Source organism: Mchenga conophoros, linkage group LG22, assembly GCF_057382185.1.
Source record: "Mchenga conophoros isolate Kocher_MC1m ecotype Shallow Benthic linkage group LG22, M_conophoros_male_GT1.1, whole genome shotgun sequence".
Lineage (NCBI taxonomy): Eukaryota > Metazoa > Chordata > Actinopteri > Cichliformes > Cichlidae > Mchenga > Mchenga conophoros.
This window is the reverse complement of record NC_140546.1, coordinates 17,382,027-17,399,453: the sequence shown is the minus strand read 5'-3', so window position 1 is coordinate 17,399,453 and position 17,427 is coordinate 17,382,027. Positions and strand designations below refer to the sequence as shown.

The 17,427-nt window shown below is 38.0% G+C and overlaps 1 protein-coding gene across 2 annotated transcripts in view; it reads right to left on the bottom strand.

Annotated features, from left to right (window-relative positions):
• The window catches only part of csmd3b (CUB and Sushi multiple domains 3b), a 421,680-nt gene that overhangs the window by 174,937 nt on the left and 229,316 nt on the right, over positions 1-17,427 (bottom strand). For both annotated transcript variants that reach the window (XM_085261673.1, XM_085261674.1), the window contains exon 5: positions 14,489-14,696. In XM_085261673.1, the coding sequence (XP_085117799.1) occupies positions 14,489-14,696 (208 nt within the window). The remainder of the gene's footprint in view (positions 1-14,488; positions 14,697-17,427) is intronic.

The following is a 17,427-nucleotide window of genomic DNA, read 5'->3' as shown; positions in this document are numbered from 1 at the left end:
TGAACTGTTTAAACCACAGTTGGTTTTACAAATACTGCTGCAAACATTGTTGAGTGTGTTTAAGATGCCATTTATGTTTATTAGAGGACTATAAATAAAGTTTTGAGTTGCCGTAGTGGATGTATAGTAATTGACTGAGTTTGGATGTAGATATATAAATATATTGAGTGCACTGTATATACTTAAGACTAACACATTACTTTCAGTAGTAACTTTTCTCCAGCATTAGTTGCTGGTGTGGTTTATTTTTTCAATTTCTTGTGTGTGTGGTGAGAATTAATGGAGGTTTCAATTTTTCGTTTGTTTGTTTTTGACTTGCTCTTTCTGATTATGACAAGCATGTCTAAAATACTCTTAGGAAAGTGTGTTTTGAGTTATATTCCTCAACTCTAGTCACAGTTTAAGTGTGTGAATGTGGTGACTAGAAGGTTTTGAATGATGAATAAAGGTGAGAGGTATTTCTTTGGTGATGTCAAGTAGGATGTTTTAAAGTTTGAAAGTGTTTTTAATTTGAGAGAGGCATGAGTGATGTTATAAGAGTTTGAGTTTCTTTTTCTTTCAGTTCAAGAACGCATAAGTACATACACTTGGTACACCCGTTTACTCTTTTACTTTATTAAAACAGACGGTGTATTTGAGTTTGAATTTCAGTAATTGTATGTTGATATGGTAATTTAGTTTTATGTTAGGTGAAGGAGATGTCCATCTCTGCGTCTTGCAGGATTGAAAGTGAAAGTTGAAGGTTGTGATGTGAATGCTGTGAGTACTCGATTTGAATGATTCTGTGTGATGTGTACAAAATACTAAATAATAATAACACTATGAAAGTTGATAGTAGAGTGAGTGCAAGGCGGTGTGTGAACAGAGGAAGTCTGAGAGAGAAGTGTGTGCGTAGGCAAAATGCAGAGTGTGTGCGTGAAATAAGGGGGTATTGTTTTTACATCAAGGTTTAGTAGAACTAAAGTAGAACGTTACAAACAGATAAAGAAGGTAAAATGAAGAGAGAAAATAACTGACAATTACATTAATGAATAGAAAACACACATACACAAAGTGCCATATGTGAAATTATTCTAGGAAGGAATCAGAAGTGAGATAGTTTAATATAAGATGCAATGAAGGAAGCAGCTTACACTCCTTTAATTTCCAGAGCCAGTGTGTTCCCTCCCCTGCCCACTTGGGCCCCGTATCAGGCGAGTATGGAAGGCTGGATAGCCCATGACGGGTAAGATCCCACCTCGAAACCCTGGGACAACCTAAGGCAGGCACAGTCACGATTACTCGGCCTCACTCAGTCCCTGTGAGCTCAGACTCACTGGTGAGATGAAGTGAAGAAGACGGGACCTTAAGGGTAAAGCCGCTGGGCTAAGGCGAAGGGGGTAAGTGGCAAGTGGAGCCCTAACTTCTGGCTGAGGACAAGGAATGCTGTTATTTAAGGGGAAATCAAAATGAGGGTTAGTAAATTTGGGAAAGAAACTGACGGCTTAAGTGGAGAATTATGAAGGAGTCTGACACACTGCAAAAGCAACATACACAAACAGAAAATGCATTAACCTTATAAAGACAAGACAAGCTCATGATGATTATTTGTATAGATACTGATTAAACCTGGCTTAGAACACAAAGATACGCAATGAAGAACAGCTTGCTATTTTGTATGAATGATACAATGGTGTGAATGTTTAATAAAATACATTTGAGTTTGTAATTGAGGAATAACTCAAAGAAGCTATATGACGAAGGGAGTGAGTTATGAAAACAAACGGTGATTAGTTTTAAAAGAGTGACTTAGGAGTGCTCTCTCGTACTAAGTGATCAAAACCAGTGATCACTGCAGAAAGAAATAAAATAATTTAATAAGGTGGTAATGTTTAAATGTTTCTGTTGTTACAGCAACTCATTGAGAGATGACTCAGTATGCAAATTAGTTGGAGTGAGTGGTGACGAAGGAACTTCCTGTGTGTGTGTGTGACTGAGGAAGTGACTTTCAGAAGAAGAAGCATGGCAGACAAGAGAAGTACAGATTTGGGTAGGAAATAGTTTATAGTTTAGTGATTATATGTTGTCGTAAGGGGGTTTTATGCTGAATTTAAGTATGTTAAAGGGGGTGATTTTTGTGTGCAAATTGTGTGGTTTTAATGAGACTTTCGGTGTATTGAGGAGGTGAAATTATGTGGTGGCAAGACTTGTGTGTTTAAGGTTGTTGAGGTTGTTGTGGTGATGGGTTGATTCTGTCAGTTAGGTTTGGGTTGTTGTTTTTGTTTTTAATAGAGGGAGTTTTAGGAAACATCGACATGTCTAAAATTGGGCCCATTATTTTGTAACAGTGCACTTAAAGAAAACCTGTCAGGTGATTTTGTTTTGTGTTTCATGAGCTAATAATCAGCTCTATTTTTTCATTTCTGTTTTAAGCAGGCCTGCAACAGTGAATAACGGCGCTGAAAATTCTCGGGAAGAGCAAATATAAGGGGGCTTTCCAGATTACAATTGGCTGAGGAGAAAGCTACCTGTGGGGGACTATTCAGGTCGTAAGTCCCTGTAAAAAGGATTTTATGCGAGTCAATCCAGTCCAAAAGCATAAAGAAATATTTTCCTATGGAAAATAAAAAATGACTGAGCTCATTTTGCTGAGGGTGGAGAATCTGACGCGGGAAGCTCCACTATTAGCAAAAATATGGAGTGAATGTGTGAGTGAATGTGAGGATGAATACATGTGGACAAACAATTTGTTTTTACCAGAGAAAATTTCTGTTTTGTTTTGTTGACTGGGGTTAGATTATGGGATTATAGTATATTGTTGGGAGAATGCCAAATGTTAAAGGGGAAACATTTTGATGTAACTCAGTTACCATTAATTGGAGGAACACATGACTGATAATTGTTCTGTTTTAAGTTTATTTTTATGATATAGATTGGAACATGAGTGGGGAAAACTGAGCATTTTTAGTTTTGTATAGTATTTTGACACATTTCATGTGTCAAAATAAAGGGGGTTTAGGGTGTATTAATTTAATTGTTTAATAATTTAGGATCATTTTAGGACTTTTGGGGTTTTTGATCATTTGGATATGGTAAAACTGAAACTGTTATTTTTATGTTAAGGTTAAAGGATTAAAGAACTGAATCCTGTTTACCAGGGTTTTAAAGCTGTGTACAAATCTTAGAGGGAAATTGTGGGACACGTTGACAAAAAGATATCCTTAGGGAAAATTAGTGAGGGTTGAAGGAGTAGAACAGGTTTGATTTCTTTTTTGATTTCTAGAAGTAGTGGTTATAATGTAGGCTTACACATACAGATATTACATAGGAGGTATTTTTAGGATAAAGGGGAGAGCTTATAAATAGAAATGATTTTTATACATATTGCATTTTTTGGATATGAGTTATTGAAGTTATTGAAGGATTGCACGCGCTTACAGACACAGAGTCCATAAACACACATGACAGTATTGATTCCAGGCAAAAGGCCTCAAATTCATTTAGCTTTTAACTGAACTTAAAGAAGGACCAAAGAGGAAGGAAAGCATATATTTTGGTTAAGTCTGATAAACTAGAATTAGAAGGTATTGTTAAATTAAAAGGAGCAAATGAAATAAAAAGGCTATACCAAAAACGGGTTATAACATAGGAAATGTGAGGTTAAAATGAAGTTAACACATAGGAGTTGTTTTTAGGCAGCATTTAGCTATGATGAAATGTATACAGGAGTAATTGCTTATATGCTTAAACTTAATTGATTAAAGTGGTTGTTTTCTTTTGGATCTTTTAGTAGAATAGGCGTTTACGATGATTTTCTTGTTAAAAAGGTGACTTAAGATTAGAGTAGAGGAACTTGCAGCAGCGACAATTTGTGCACAGGATGTTGATGATCAGATAAGGGAAAAATAGAGCGAGCAACCGGACGTGAAACCAGCGCTTAAAGAATTTTAAAGTGATGAGGAACGTTGAAGAATATATATAAATACAAGTCAATAAGTTAAGAGCATAAATAGGATCATGCTTTTGATTAAAGAGTCCCAAATAGGATAAGTTAGGGAGGTGCAGGAAAAGGTGTTTTGTTTCCTTTGCAGAAGATCTCGACAACCACAGGGAGGTCCGAGGCCTGATGGACCAAAAGAGAGGGACCAAGGAAACCTAAGCGTACACATGGAGTGTTCTCGAATGGGAGCTGGTGTTTATTACGGGACCACTTAGATGACAGGAGGTTGTCTGATTTGCTGAGCGAGGACACAATGTATTGCGACCTCTGGTGTTCCAGAGGTCGAGAGAGGGAGTGTGGAGCAGGGAAATTATTTTACTGCTATTGTTAAATAATCATCATTATTACCATTGCATTAATAATATAATCTGCAGTATGATCATTGCTTTGACAATGTAACAGAGAGCTTTAAGATGGCCTTAAGATGTTTATGATGATGTTAATTTTGTATTTCAGATGCAGTTATAACTATTGTGTACACAATGCATATCTGTGCTTATTTGAGTTGATGTTCAGGTTCTTTAAAGGTCTTAAGCTTCACTGACGTGACTGTTCAGGTGATACATGCTGAGGGAAAACTAGAACATAGAAGGAATTGCAATACATGCTTACAAAACACTTATATATCAGGTCATTTTATATTAAGGTTTTAAGTAGAGGTTCTTGGTTAAAACATTTATTTAGTAGAAGACATATACATAGTCTCAGTTAGGTTGTAACACATAAGGATGAGCCTCTGGTCTGGTGAAAGGTCAGAAGTGCAACAGGTGAATTGAGAAAGAGCATTTGAGGACGAGACACAGACAGTTAGTAGGTGAAGAGGTGACACAAAGAGCATGTGAGGTCGTGACACACACACATGAGTTAAATTTATTTAGAGGAGAGATTAGTCATGTCTCGGTAAGAAAGAGGAACAATTCACTTTAAGACAAGAACGGAAAGTACCAGCCATGAAAATAGAAGATGATCTTCTGGGTTAAAAGTCATTGTGGTGTTGATCTGATCTATGTATAAAATGTATCTGTGACGCATGAAGGGGCGTCAGTAAATCAAACCCTGATGCTATAAAATATCTGTTCATGCTTTGATTAAGTTGAAGACTGCTTGCTGTCTGCGTACAGAGTGTCTTCCCACACGTGTGTATTCATTAAAAATCATTGTTTGACCAAGAGCTTCTGGACCAAGGGTGGTTTGTACTCTCCTTCCTCAATTTTGAACCTTAACACATACTGTGGTGTCAGAGCACAATTAACTGTCTGTTAAATCAACCTGCCTGCAGTGATATGACGCCAAGCACTTGGCAACAGGGTTTCGACTCCATCTCGAAGCTGACAAAAATTAAGTTTTAGTGGCCCTAAAAAGTGTTTCTAGACAAGCAGGGAATTGATAAATGACAGAGTTTGAATAGCCGAGTCCACCATTACCATGGATTTTGTGACGAGCTGTCAAGTAGGTGTACCTAAGTGCACTAAACAGTGTGCCATTTTCTGTAGTCAGGTAGACAGATATGAAAGAATGGAGTGACAGAAAGAGAGAGACCGAGAGAGAAAGAAGAAGCAAGGCAGAGAGAGAGAAAGAGATCCTTCTATTTAAGATGCTCTACTTGGTTTCAAGGGCAACTGACTCTGAAACAACAAAAAATAATAAGTGTGTGCGTGTGTATGAGAGTGTAGTGTTAGGCTAGGATTACAGGCATTTAGTTTGCAGTGATATACTTCTCTCATAGGCACAAGCAAACCTCTGCATACTGATTAGACACAAGTGTCTGAAAAGGAGAGGGTCTCGGTGGATGTGCACGTTTGCGAATGCGTGTGAGAAGTGACAGTGTGTATAAACATGGATGTAGGCTGTATCTGAGTACGGCGGTGTGAGTGTGAAAACGCTGCTGATAGCCCCAAAGCAACTGATAAACACATAGCAAATTATTCCAAGCGCTCACTATTACTGGAAAATTAGCCATTAGCTTTCTGTTCTAATTGCAATGAAAAATAGCATTTTAGCTATTAGCTTCTTGCCTAAATTGTCTATGGAAATTAGTATATTAGTACTTGGTGTTGTGAGTCAATTTTTGAGGAAATCAGGTATCAAGTGCTGGCATTTACAAGAACTATCATGGAGCAAAAGAGTCAATAGCTTACATTTTGCCACTGCTAATGATGTCATTTAAAGTGAACTACGCCTTTGCTTGTACATGCCAAATGTTTATTTAATAACTTCTAGAGAAAAAGTAGCACCTATCAAGCCAACTTTGATGATAATTTTTTACCAGTTTAGAGATGCAAAAACACCTACACTGTTACTGATATCTGTTAGATACCCAAATATCGTTTGAACCTATTTTAAAAGCACACTCCCTTTGATGTCAAATCAGCTGGTTGTTTATTTTGCCCACAGTAAATAATAAGGATCTCATTTGCACCCTTCCAAGTCCCGGGACTTTCCAGGGACACTCTGATTAGTTAAGACACCTTCCAATGTATCTGTAACTTGGCTTCTGGATATTTACCCGTCTTAAATTGTTTCATCATAGAACTGTGTTATGGTTGTACGGACGTGACATTAAATTCAGTCGGTGTATCATAATAACAAAAAAGCACTATAGCTGAACAAAACCTCAAATTGAAGAAAAAGATAGATTTCTAATAATCCAGGCCTATTTTTTTTTCTTTTTAAAGCAATGGTAATAACAATAATGGTGATTCCAAGAATTGAAGAAAAAGGAAGCAAAAGGTGCATTTCAGCTATGAAACAAATGAGAAATGTGCACATAGAAACACAATTTTATACAATCCTAGAAAATAGGACACGTCTATTTGTAACAGCTCCAAGAGCCAATTACATATAATAGGTCAGCTCTTAAAGGGACTGCAACCTTTTTTCAACACAGGTATATATATATATATATATATATATATATATTAGGGGTGCAACAATACTCGTATCGATATTGAACCGTTCGATACAGTGCTTTCGGTTCGGTACGCATATGTCGAACAATGCAAAATTTTTAATTTATTTTATGAACTTTTCTTCTGACGATGCTGTCTGTGTTGAGAGCTCAGTGGATCTGCGCTCGACAGTGCAGCCTAGGCGGAGTAGTCGAACGCAGATTCACTGAGCGCAGGGCAAGCTAGCGAGACAGAAGCTAAGCTCTCGTTGCAACATGGCAAATTGAACCTCCCCCACCCTCATTCAGATCTGGCGTTTGGAACTATTTTGGTTTTCATGTGACGTATGACCCTGAAGGTAAGCGCGTCATGGACAAAAGTAAAACAGTATGTCGGATGTGCCACACAATGCTCAATTACATTGGTGGGAACTAGTGTGTTAGCGCAGTTAGCTCATTAACGTGTTGGCCGTCCAGCCCTACGCACGGGGCGAGCCGCGGTAGCTCGTTAACGGAGATTTGCCGTGTTGTGGCGTTAACATCATTTCAGATTAACGCTGACAGCACTAGTGGGAACAAAATGAATATGACTGCACATTTAAGCTGACATCATCCTAGTGCAAAGACAAGTGGAAGCAGACAAAAACAACAAGCACGCATGCTACAAACTTTACCCGAGTCATTTAGACAGCCGTTAGCACATGATTCTCCTTATGGGGACCTAATATGTTTAATATGCTGCTGAGAATATAGCCCAGAAGAAGCGTATAGTATAGCTTTTATTTTGGAAAGAGCCATTTCTCTGTAATAAACTCTCTTTTCCAAACATGAGTGATTTCTCGATCAGATAGATTTATTATTTTATCCCTTTGTTGTTTCAGCAACATTAAATTTAAAAACTGTATGTTTGAGTCAAAATATATATTTATAATTTTAAAGCATGAACATTTTCTTGTATTGAAAAAACATCGAACCGTGACACCAAAGTATCGAACCGAACCGAACCGTGAATTTTGTGTATCGTTGCACCCCTAATATATATATATATATATATATATATATATATATATATATAATGAAAAAAAGAAACTATTTCAGATGCAAATAGCAGTAATACAGTGAGTGATAATACAAACCTCTTCAGAGTAACAAAATCTAATAAATTCTTGTCACTGGCTTTAACCACTGCTGTATGAATTCAAAAGCGAGCTAAAGTAATGCCTTTTTTTATTTTTACAAAGCATCTGGGCATGTTTTGCAATCTGGATGTCTTACCTCAAATAGGCTTTGGGAAAAAAACATTTACAAAGAAAAATCAACTGTCAACAGGCTCCTGTCAATTTAACCAGAAACAGCTGGCCTGATTTTCCTTCTGCTGAATGCTAACGGTGCTAATGGCATTGACATTGTCAAGATCACTTCAAAAGAATGTCTGTGTAATCCGTTCCCACAAATGCTCTGATAAGATCGGCTTCTTTGGACTCCTAATGCAGTGCATAAACAGAAATCTCTTATAACAGAAATTGCCTTTAGGTGTTGCTGACTTCAAATATAAAGCATGCTACCTGCTCAACTGTTTTAATGTTATTTTAATGTGTTCCTCCCTTCCATAATTATAATCATTCTGATAAGACAGTGTTTACAGAGTGGGGGCATGGGAACAGTGTTGTTGACAGAGTGACTTTTTGTCAATATCAAGTTTCAAGAATTTCTATGAGGACAGAGAGGACAGTCAATGAAAAAATAATCTACTCGCATGCAAACCAGCATGGATACTTAAACAAAAAACAAAACACAAACACATGAATGGATGTGATTTGTATCTGTTCTTTGAATTGAAGCTAACTGGAAAATCTAATTTGTTTGGGCTCAATAACTTATTGGAAAAATAACTTTGCATTTAAAAAAAAGATCAAAGTGACAAAGTGAAATTGTTATTTCGTCAAGCCACGAGGCAATCAATGTTAGACGGGAAGACTTATACGTATAGAACTCTGCAAAAGTCTTGAATCACCAATTAATTCTTTGTATTTTGCTTCCAAGAGGAATACTTTCCTGCCTTTTAAGTGTTCTTTGATGGTCTTTCAGAGGTTTTCTTTGGACATTGGTTGCTTTTTGACTCATGTTCACTCCAGTCCTTGTACCTGACAATTTTCACTGTATCTTTAGGCTATTTGTTACTAGCAGCCTGTCACCAAAACACACAATAAGATTACATTTTTAGAGCTGAATCTATGGAAAATAAAATACAACACAGATTGACAGGCTTAAAATAATATTTTTGCAACAATAAAATTATTCCCAAAGAGTTATTCGTCACAAAATTAGCATTTATCAGCATGGTCTATCTCACCGTTTCCCAACCAGTGTGCCGCAGCACATAGGTGAGAAATGGTCAGGTTTGCCGTGGAAGATTATCTGGCTCCACCTGATTAGTACACAAAGGCTACGTTCACACTGCAGGCGAAAGCGCATCAAATCCGATTTTTTTGACCCTATGCGACCCATATCTGATCATGGTATGACAGTGTGAATGACACAAATCCGATATTTTCAAATCCGATCTGGGTCACTTTCATATGTGGTACTGAATCCGATACATATCCGATGTTTTAGAAAGCGACTGCTGTTTGAATGGTCAAGTCGCATTAAATCCGTCTTTTACGTCACTGACACAAGACAGATGCCAATTATCAGCTCCGGAGAAGCGCCCAATAAGACATCGCGAACGCTTCCTGGCCATCCAGTGTAGATGTCAGTGAAATTGTTGGGAAGACAACGTTGGAGAAACGTGAACATTTTATTTGTACTGTGTAATCTGCAGATTCTGACAGAAATCTGCAACTATCCTTTGAAGCACCGCTCCTCTCTAAAACAGCAATAAGGATAATTATTAGGTTATCTACATTATTATGTAAATAACAAAATAACTTAAAGCAAAAATTGGGAAACGTAAAGTCCGAAGTCTTTATATTAAGGGCCATCAGTCAAACAATATTGTTTGCTCTGGGTCTAAACAGAATGCGTTGTGTGTGACGTCTTCTTTTGCACATGCGGGCCGCTTTGAGCGTTCACACTAGAGCGTGTTTGCTGTCGCATTTTATTTGTAGTGTGAACAAGCAGACAAAATAATCAGATTTGATCAAAAAATCGGAATTGAGCATTAAGACCTGCAGTGTGAACGTAGCCTAAGCGACCGGCCTGAGTAACAGCAAGAACAATTACATTCTCTTCCACTAGAGGGCAGTACAACTACCTGCTCTAATTAAATGGGTTGCCAACTGAAAGTAAAGCAGAAGAAGACAAAGAAGAAATTACATAATAGTCATGCTGCGAGTGAGACAACCCAGCGTGTAATAGCAATCGATAAATATTTGAAAAGAAAAAGTTGTCAGTCTGACCTGGGTCCTGGAGAAAATTCCGATCCAGATGAAGGCCCTAGCATGAGTAGTGGTCAGAAGAAAGCAAGGCCTAAAAAATAATCTAAAGCAGATGAACAGAAGCTGAAAGCAATGTCAAAGGCCTGGGAGATGCATCTGCCCTTTCAGTTGATCCATCTACTCTTCACTGAAGCCTTATCAGAAATGGTCTCAGTGGAAGGGTGGCTCTCAAGAAGCCATTCATAAGGAAGGAAACCAGGGAGAAAGATAGTTTTTTTTTTGTTTGTTTGTTTTTAGCATGACAATGATCCCAAACACATCACCAATGCACTAAAAGTATACTGGATAGAAAACCCCCCAGAGCCTAGACCCCAATATTATTGAAGCATTGTGGGGTCATCTTGACAGAGAGCAGAACAAAAGGCCACCAACATCCAAAGAGAATTGAAATGTCCTCCAAGAAGCTTGGAGAACTATTCCTGAAGACTACTTCAAGAAATTACAAGAAAGCTACCTAAGAGAGTTCCGGCTGTGCTGAAGAATAAATAAAATAAATAAATGTGCTGCACCTGTTTCCCATTTTCAAGGCAAAAAATAAAGAAATAAGGGGTGCCTCAAGACTTTGCACAGCAATGTATGATACTTTGTTTGAAATGCAGACCTAGAACCGACATGCTAAGTCCCTCCTGGTTTTCAGCTATACATTTATCCACCGGACTGACAGATATTTTTAAACATGTGCTAAATGTAATGCATCAAAACTTGTTGGGCTGTCAGAAAACACTGACCTCAAAGAAAACCTCAACTGTAAATGTTTAGCAGGTGCTTCTATTGGCATCGGGACAGGTTGGTAACAGTTTTGTTCCAGGCTGTACACCAGATTGTCTCTGTTTTCCTCTCAGTAGAAAACTATAACTGCATGACCAACCCGACTGCCAGAGAAGACCCATGATATGAGAAAATCAACCTATGCAGCGACCTTAGTATGTGACTCCAGAGTTAATTCAGCAAGTAAATAACTAAACAGTAATATATTACGTGAGCCAAGACAGCAGTCAGACTAAATCACACACTACCAGCCAGCACCACATTTCCCCCCAAAGGCCAACAAGCTAACTGAGCCATAAATAGTGGTTGTAAATATTCTTAGAAGGTGAGTTTTTACAGCAGTAAGGTTCTGTATTTGCCTCTGGTTTAAAGTGAAAGCAAGATACAAATTACCTAAATGGCTTTATGCTTGCTGAAAATTTGTTACAAATTATTTAATTGTATTTGAAAATATTAGTGTTCTTTTTTTTCCTCACTGTGAATTTGTGGCTATCGGGCATGATAACATAAGTACATCAATGCATATTTCATTCTATAGTACAAGAAAGTAAACTGGCAGAACACATCACTGGAGACTTCTTATGGCTTTTGTAAAGCTAGTTTTTACAGGCTAATATTTGTATGTTGTTCTTTTGCTTTTAATGCATTCTCCTAAATATGTAAATATTAGTTTTAATGTGTCATCTTAAAAGTTATATATATAGCGACTATCACAATTTGGGATATGTGTGAAATGTGACCAGCATAGCTTGACTTCATTTAACATAATTCCAAGTATCACACAAGTGAGCGCCTGTCTAGATCAGAGGTGTGGACTCGAGTCACATGACTTGGACTCGAGTCAGACTCGAGTCATTAATTTTATGACTTTAGACTTGACTTGAAAAAATGTTCTAAGACTTGTGACTTGACTTGGACTTTTACACCAATGACTTGGGACTTGAATTGGACTTGAACCGGTTTACTTGAAAAGACTTGATATTTCACCCCAAATATAAAATTTAACATGCATATTATATAGAGATTGAAAATGTGACGTCATTCACGGGTAGAACCGCAAAGGATTCTGGGAACTCGTGGCAAGCGGTACTAGCGCACGCAGGCTTTCAATTGAAATCAGTTATACAGCGATAAAAAGAAACACAAAAATGTCAAGAAGCCGTTGTATTATTAACTGCAATAGCCGGTCGCATGACAGCCACGAGAAGCTGACGGGTAAAGAGATCGGTTGTTATCGGATTACGTCGTTGAAGAGAAATTGTTCAAGCCATGTTTCCGAAGTAACAAAGACGCGACGGATGGCCTGGATCGCAGCCATTCAAAGATCAAATATAACGTCCCAGAACACTCCAGCTCACAGGTTAGTCTGCTCCAAGCATTTACACGAAGGTCAGTGTTTTTTAGTAGTTAATACGTCATTTTCATAACATAATTAGTGATATAGGTTACAAGCAAGTCTGGCGCTGAACAGAAATTGTCGCGCTATGCTCCTTTATTTAATGTGCATAAATAGTAAATTGTCCTGACACAATATTGCGTTTCGCTTCTGTTATTATGGTACATTGACAAAAACATATACTTTTATTCACAGGATAAAACAGGTTTTTTGTATCACTAATTGCCCAGTACGATTACAGCATACAATATTATTGTCACTGCTACATTTCTGTGATGGGTACCAGAAATTATTTCCACTACTAATTAATTACCGTTGAGCTCAAAGGTCCTATTAATAAACGGTTAAGGAATGTGTATTTATGACGACAATTTGTGAGACTGGTAAACTTATGATACGTACGATGGTCTTTACTTTCTACACGGTGCATTTCAAGGTCCTGCACCCATCCGTCGGTAAACTGTACCTGGGCTTGTTGCAGTGACCTGAAGTTACTAAACTTCATGAGTGTATGCACTCACTCCAAGAACCGTATGATTATAAATATGCATATAAATATGCTAAGATGAGATAGCTGACTTCATCTAACTAGCAAATGTTGTCCAGGCTACGTTGGTGATACAGTTTTTTTTAATGTGTATGATATTTTTGTCATGCGATTTTAAAGCTGGTCCTACAACCGCATCCAAGAATGACATGCAGCTTATCTCAGAACTGTCGGTGAAAACTATTCTTGGAGCTAGGTTTAATTGAGCTGCATTTTAAAGAGGTGCAATTTCACAATTTGTGTATATTTTCTAAGTTCACTATTTTGTCATGTGTTGAGAAAAACACAGATTTTAAAATTACATGGTCTAATATTTACATTTAGCATAACTGCAACATTATTTTTTCTTTTTTTTTTTTTAAAGACTCGAAAGGACTTGAAATTCAAAGTTTCAGACTTGTGACTTGACTCGGACTTTTACACCAGTGACTTGAGACTCGACTCTGACTTGCCTGACATTACTTGAGACTTGACTTGAGACTTGAGGATAAAGACTTGAGACTTACTTAAGACTTGCAAAACAATGACTTGGTCCCACCTCTGGTCTAGATACACCTACACTTTCCTAAAAGCAGGTAGCTGGCTATTATTACTTCCTTCCAACAACACAGGCATGCCTACACTCCAATTCGAAGGCATGATTAGATTCAAATTGGTTACAGCAAAGGCAATGGTTGATCAATACTCTAATTTAACAACAATCAATAAACAGCCAGAGCGATAAAATATTGTTATGAGTGAACCATCTGAAAACATGGGGTTATAAAACTAGCACAGATCGGTTAATTCCTGTGAGGTACACAAGTATCATGCACAAATATTGTACATGAAACTGTTGCCCACACACTTACACAGGTCACAGGTCAAAACTGTTATACCTCCAAAACAAGCCATAAAAACTGTACTTTTATATCTATAATAATGTTTTCTTTTTATTACCTGTTCTTACTTGAGTTCTAGCTTATTTTTATTACCCATTCTAACTTTTTATTACCGTACTCCAAGTGTGGTTGAATTGAACCATAAACTGAGCAACTACGTGTCTACACCTGCTTTTGCAGAAATGTCAGATCTCAAATGTCAACCAAATAGGTTTTTTTAAAGTTAAATTTTTAACCAGCACCACTTTTTATACAAGACAACAAATATACCAGGAACTTGTAACCGCTATACTCTTTATTTTACTGGCCAGCTGCAGGTTCTATGAAGCTCTACTGGTAAGTGTTTGAGCCACCATTTACTGCTTGTCATAAAAGGCATTTTTTGCAATAAGAGCATCTACAGCTTGCTTTCATTTTGCTCACAGGACTGATTGCATGCACCTCTTTTTCTCCCAATTTAACACTAAATTGTAGGTCGTTTTCATTCTGCAATTAACGACTGCAACTTAAGAAGTCAGCAATTCTTTTTCCCAGCAATACCTTGATGGGGACATAAACACATGCATGGCAAAGTGAATACAACGACTCACCAAATGGTTGGTGGTTCAGATCCCTCCACTTCCAGATAGTCATACTTTTCCTCTGTCTGGAAGTCTGTAAAGATGACAGAGATGGTGTCTCCAGGTTCGGCCAATAGGATCCAAGTACAGTCGGCTTGGTTACCATAGTTGCCGGGGTAACCGGGACTGGTCACCACCCCACTGCCGCCCCTCACAGTGCCCCCACATGTGTCCTCAGCTGTCAATCAAATCAGAGTGACAAATAGAAAACCTGGATTAGGGAGAGGAGGAGGGACCGAGGGGCGGACTTTTTTTTTTTTTTTTTAAATTGAATTTCTTGCTTTTGGAATAAATTGTTTTAATTTTCACAGCTATATTAGACTGGGTGAGACAATCGACAATTTAGTATAATCGATTCTGTCTGTTTACCAAATTAGCAATTAAGATCTCATTCTCAATATAGCTAACATTATTTCTTAATCAGTCTTACAGATTAAAGTTCAGCCAGCCCAACTCCCCAACTCTCTCCCTCTAAGAAGTGATTTTTCTCAGTCACTGTAATTTTTAGTCTTACAGGTTCACTCTTTTCTCTACAGTGTGATTGTTATGCTGTGTCTGGATTGTTAGAGATGGATAACTTTCTCATGACACATCAACTGTAAAGTCATGTTAAAACCATATTTTGGAAATATGGAGCTCTCACATTGCATTTCAGATATGAAAATTAGCACGTACAGTAGATACTCTGAACAGCCCTTTATGGACTATAAGTTATCTGCCTTTAAGTCTGTACATGTCATAGAAAATTATTGCTTTTTTTAGCCAGTTAGAATTAGAAGTGGGGTTTAAGGGTTAGGCTGCAGTTCCTGTCACACCCAGAGCTGCTGTCCTCTCCTCCAATAATAGGGTAAGTTTCCAGTTTCTCCAATTCCTGAGCTCCGCTCTCGTCTCCTCCAATCACCACCTAGGAACTTTAGATTCAAATGTTTCCCAATTGGCTTTTTTAAAGTTAATCTTTCAATTAAACCTTGATTTGGTTCAAAACATATGGAACAGATGTGAAAATCGATTTGCCTGATTTTCTTTAATTGGTGATCACATCTGATTTCGAGCATTGTCAAATTGACAGTAGTACTGATTATTGTATAACAGATAAAGACACATGGATTGCGCTGTGCACACGGCATAAATTATACACATATAATTTATACAGATACACTCAGTGAGAAAAAAACATACTACATTGGACCTTGTTCTGTCACTGGGACATTGGCTGTATGGGAGCTTATTTCAGAAGAGTGTGCTCAATTCACTTTTTCAAAATACTTTTATCTACACATATGTTTTAAATACCCAATTCATTTCAGGATATTACAAAGAAAATGCTTATTTTTTGCATTTTAAATAGTATTTATCAAAAGCAAATTGAGCCTTGCCAGTATCACAGTGAGAAAAGATACAATGTTGAACCTTTTTTTCGGAGAGCGTCAAACTTTAAACATGGTATAAATTATACCTGTATAATTTATAGTTATATACATAAAAGAGGCAATACTGCATGTAGCACACTCTTAAAGCAGACATGCGTTTTCGTACATACCAGCAAGTGCAATTTGGGATGACACTCAATTAAATGGAATTCCCATGTTGACATAGTTCAGTTTCAGACACGACAGAGGAATACCAAATGCGCGTCCCTTAAACTGCACTCACTGATATAGTGAAAAAGACATATCCTTTACAAGAGTGTAGACAGGCACTGTCAGGTATACATGCACGCTTTTTCTGGCTCATCCAGGCAGTGCTGCCCCGGGGGGGATGCATGTACAGATGACAGAGATAAGGTAGGGACCAAACCACGCTCCACCCACAGGATGGGTGAAGAGAATAACTTTGGTCAAAGACTCACAGACTCTAGCAACAGATGGTGACCCATAGAAATGAATAGAAACGTTACTAAAAGATACTAGAAATCGGACAGAACACTGAGTAGAGACAGGAAATACAAAGAGGCTAACAGGGGAACATAAATAGATAGGAACAAATAGAGACAAACAGAAATATAGTGAAACAAACAAGCAAACAAAAATAGAGATCAGATTGAATTAGGCAAAGTGTTGGTGCAAACAGCACCAGATAGGAAATGAGAAACAGAATGAATCAAATAAGTGGTTAAAATGAATTTTAAAATAGACCCAGACTCCTTTTTTTAATAGATCAGAGTATGAAGTTAGGAACAATACACATTTCCACTGATTCTGTGTCATTAGTAATGGTGCCTGTGTCAAAACATTAAGCGGTGTTCCACATTTGCTGAGATGGAAATAAAATGTTGTGCATTGTCCCGAACTACAGGTGCTGATGTGCTGAGAATGAAGCACAGACATGCATTATTAATTTGTTAACAATTTATTAATTTAACACAATTCACACAGGCCCTTGAACCTGTCAGTCATACAAATAGACAGACAGACAGACAAGCAGGCAGGCAGGCAGGGCAGGCACTGACAGACAGACCATTCAGTTATCCAGGCAGACTCTCATTCCTCAGCTCGACAGGTAAGGAGATTTGTGTAAATGACCCAACACACCGAACCAAGACCTGCTGAGACCCCATCACATTTGCAGGAGTGCAATGAACAGTGATCTGTTTGTGTATGCGTATGCTTGTGTAATTGTATGTGTGTGTGTGTGTGTGCGTGTGCCTGTTTCCACACCATGGGAATGAGCTGCTTGCAGGATGACAGCTGTCACTGGTTTATCATGACAACAGCAGGGCGTCCACGAGCACCAGTGGACACACACCTGCAGCCACGCACACATACAGGCAGACGTGCACGCCCACGCACACACCTCCACCAGCCCTCCGGCTTAGTGATGTGACGGCTGACAGACAGGTGGAATATCCTCAAGGTGCACTGATGTGCGTTTTATTGAGCAAAAGGAAATTAACTTGTAAAAGGAAAAAA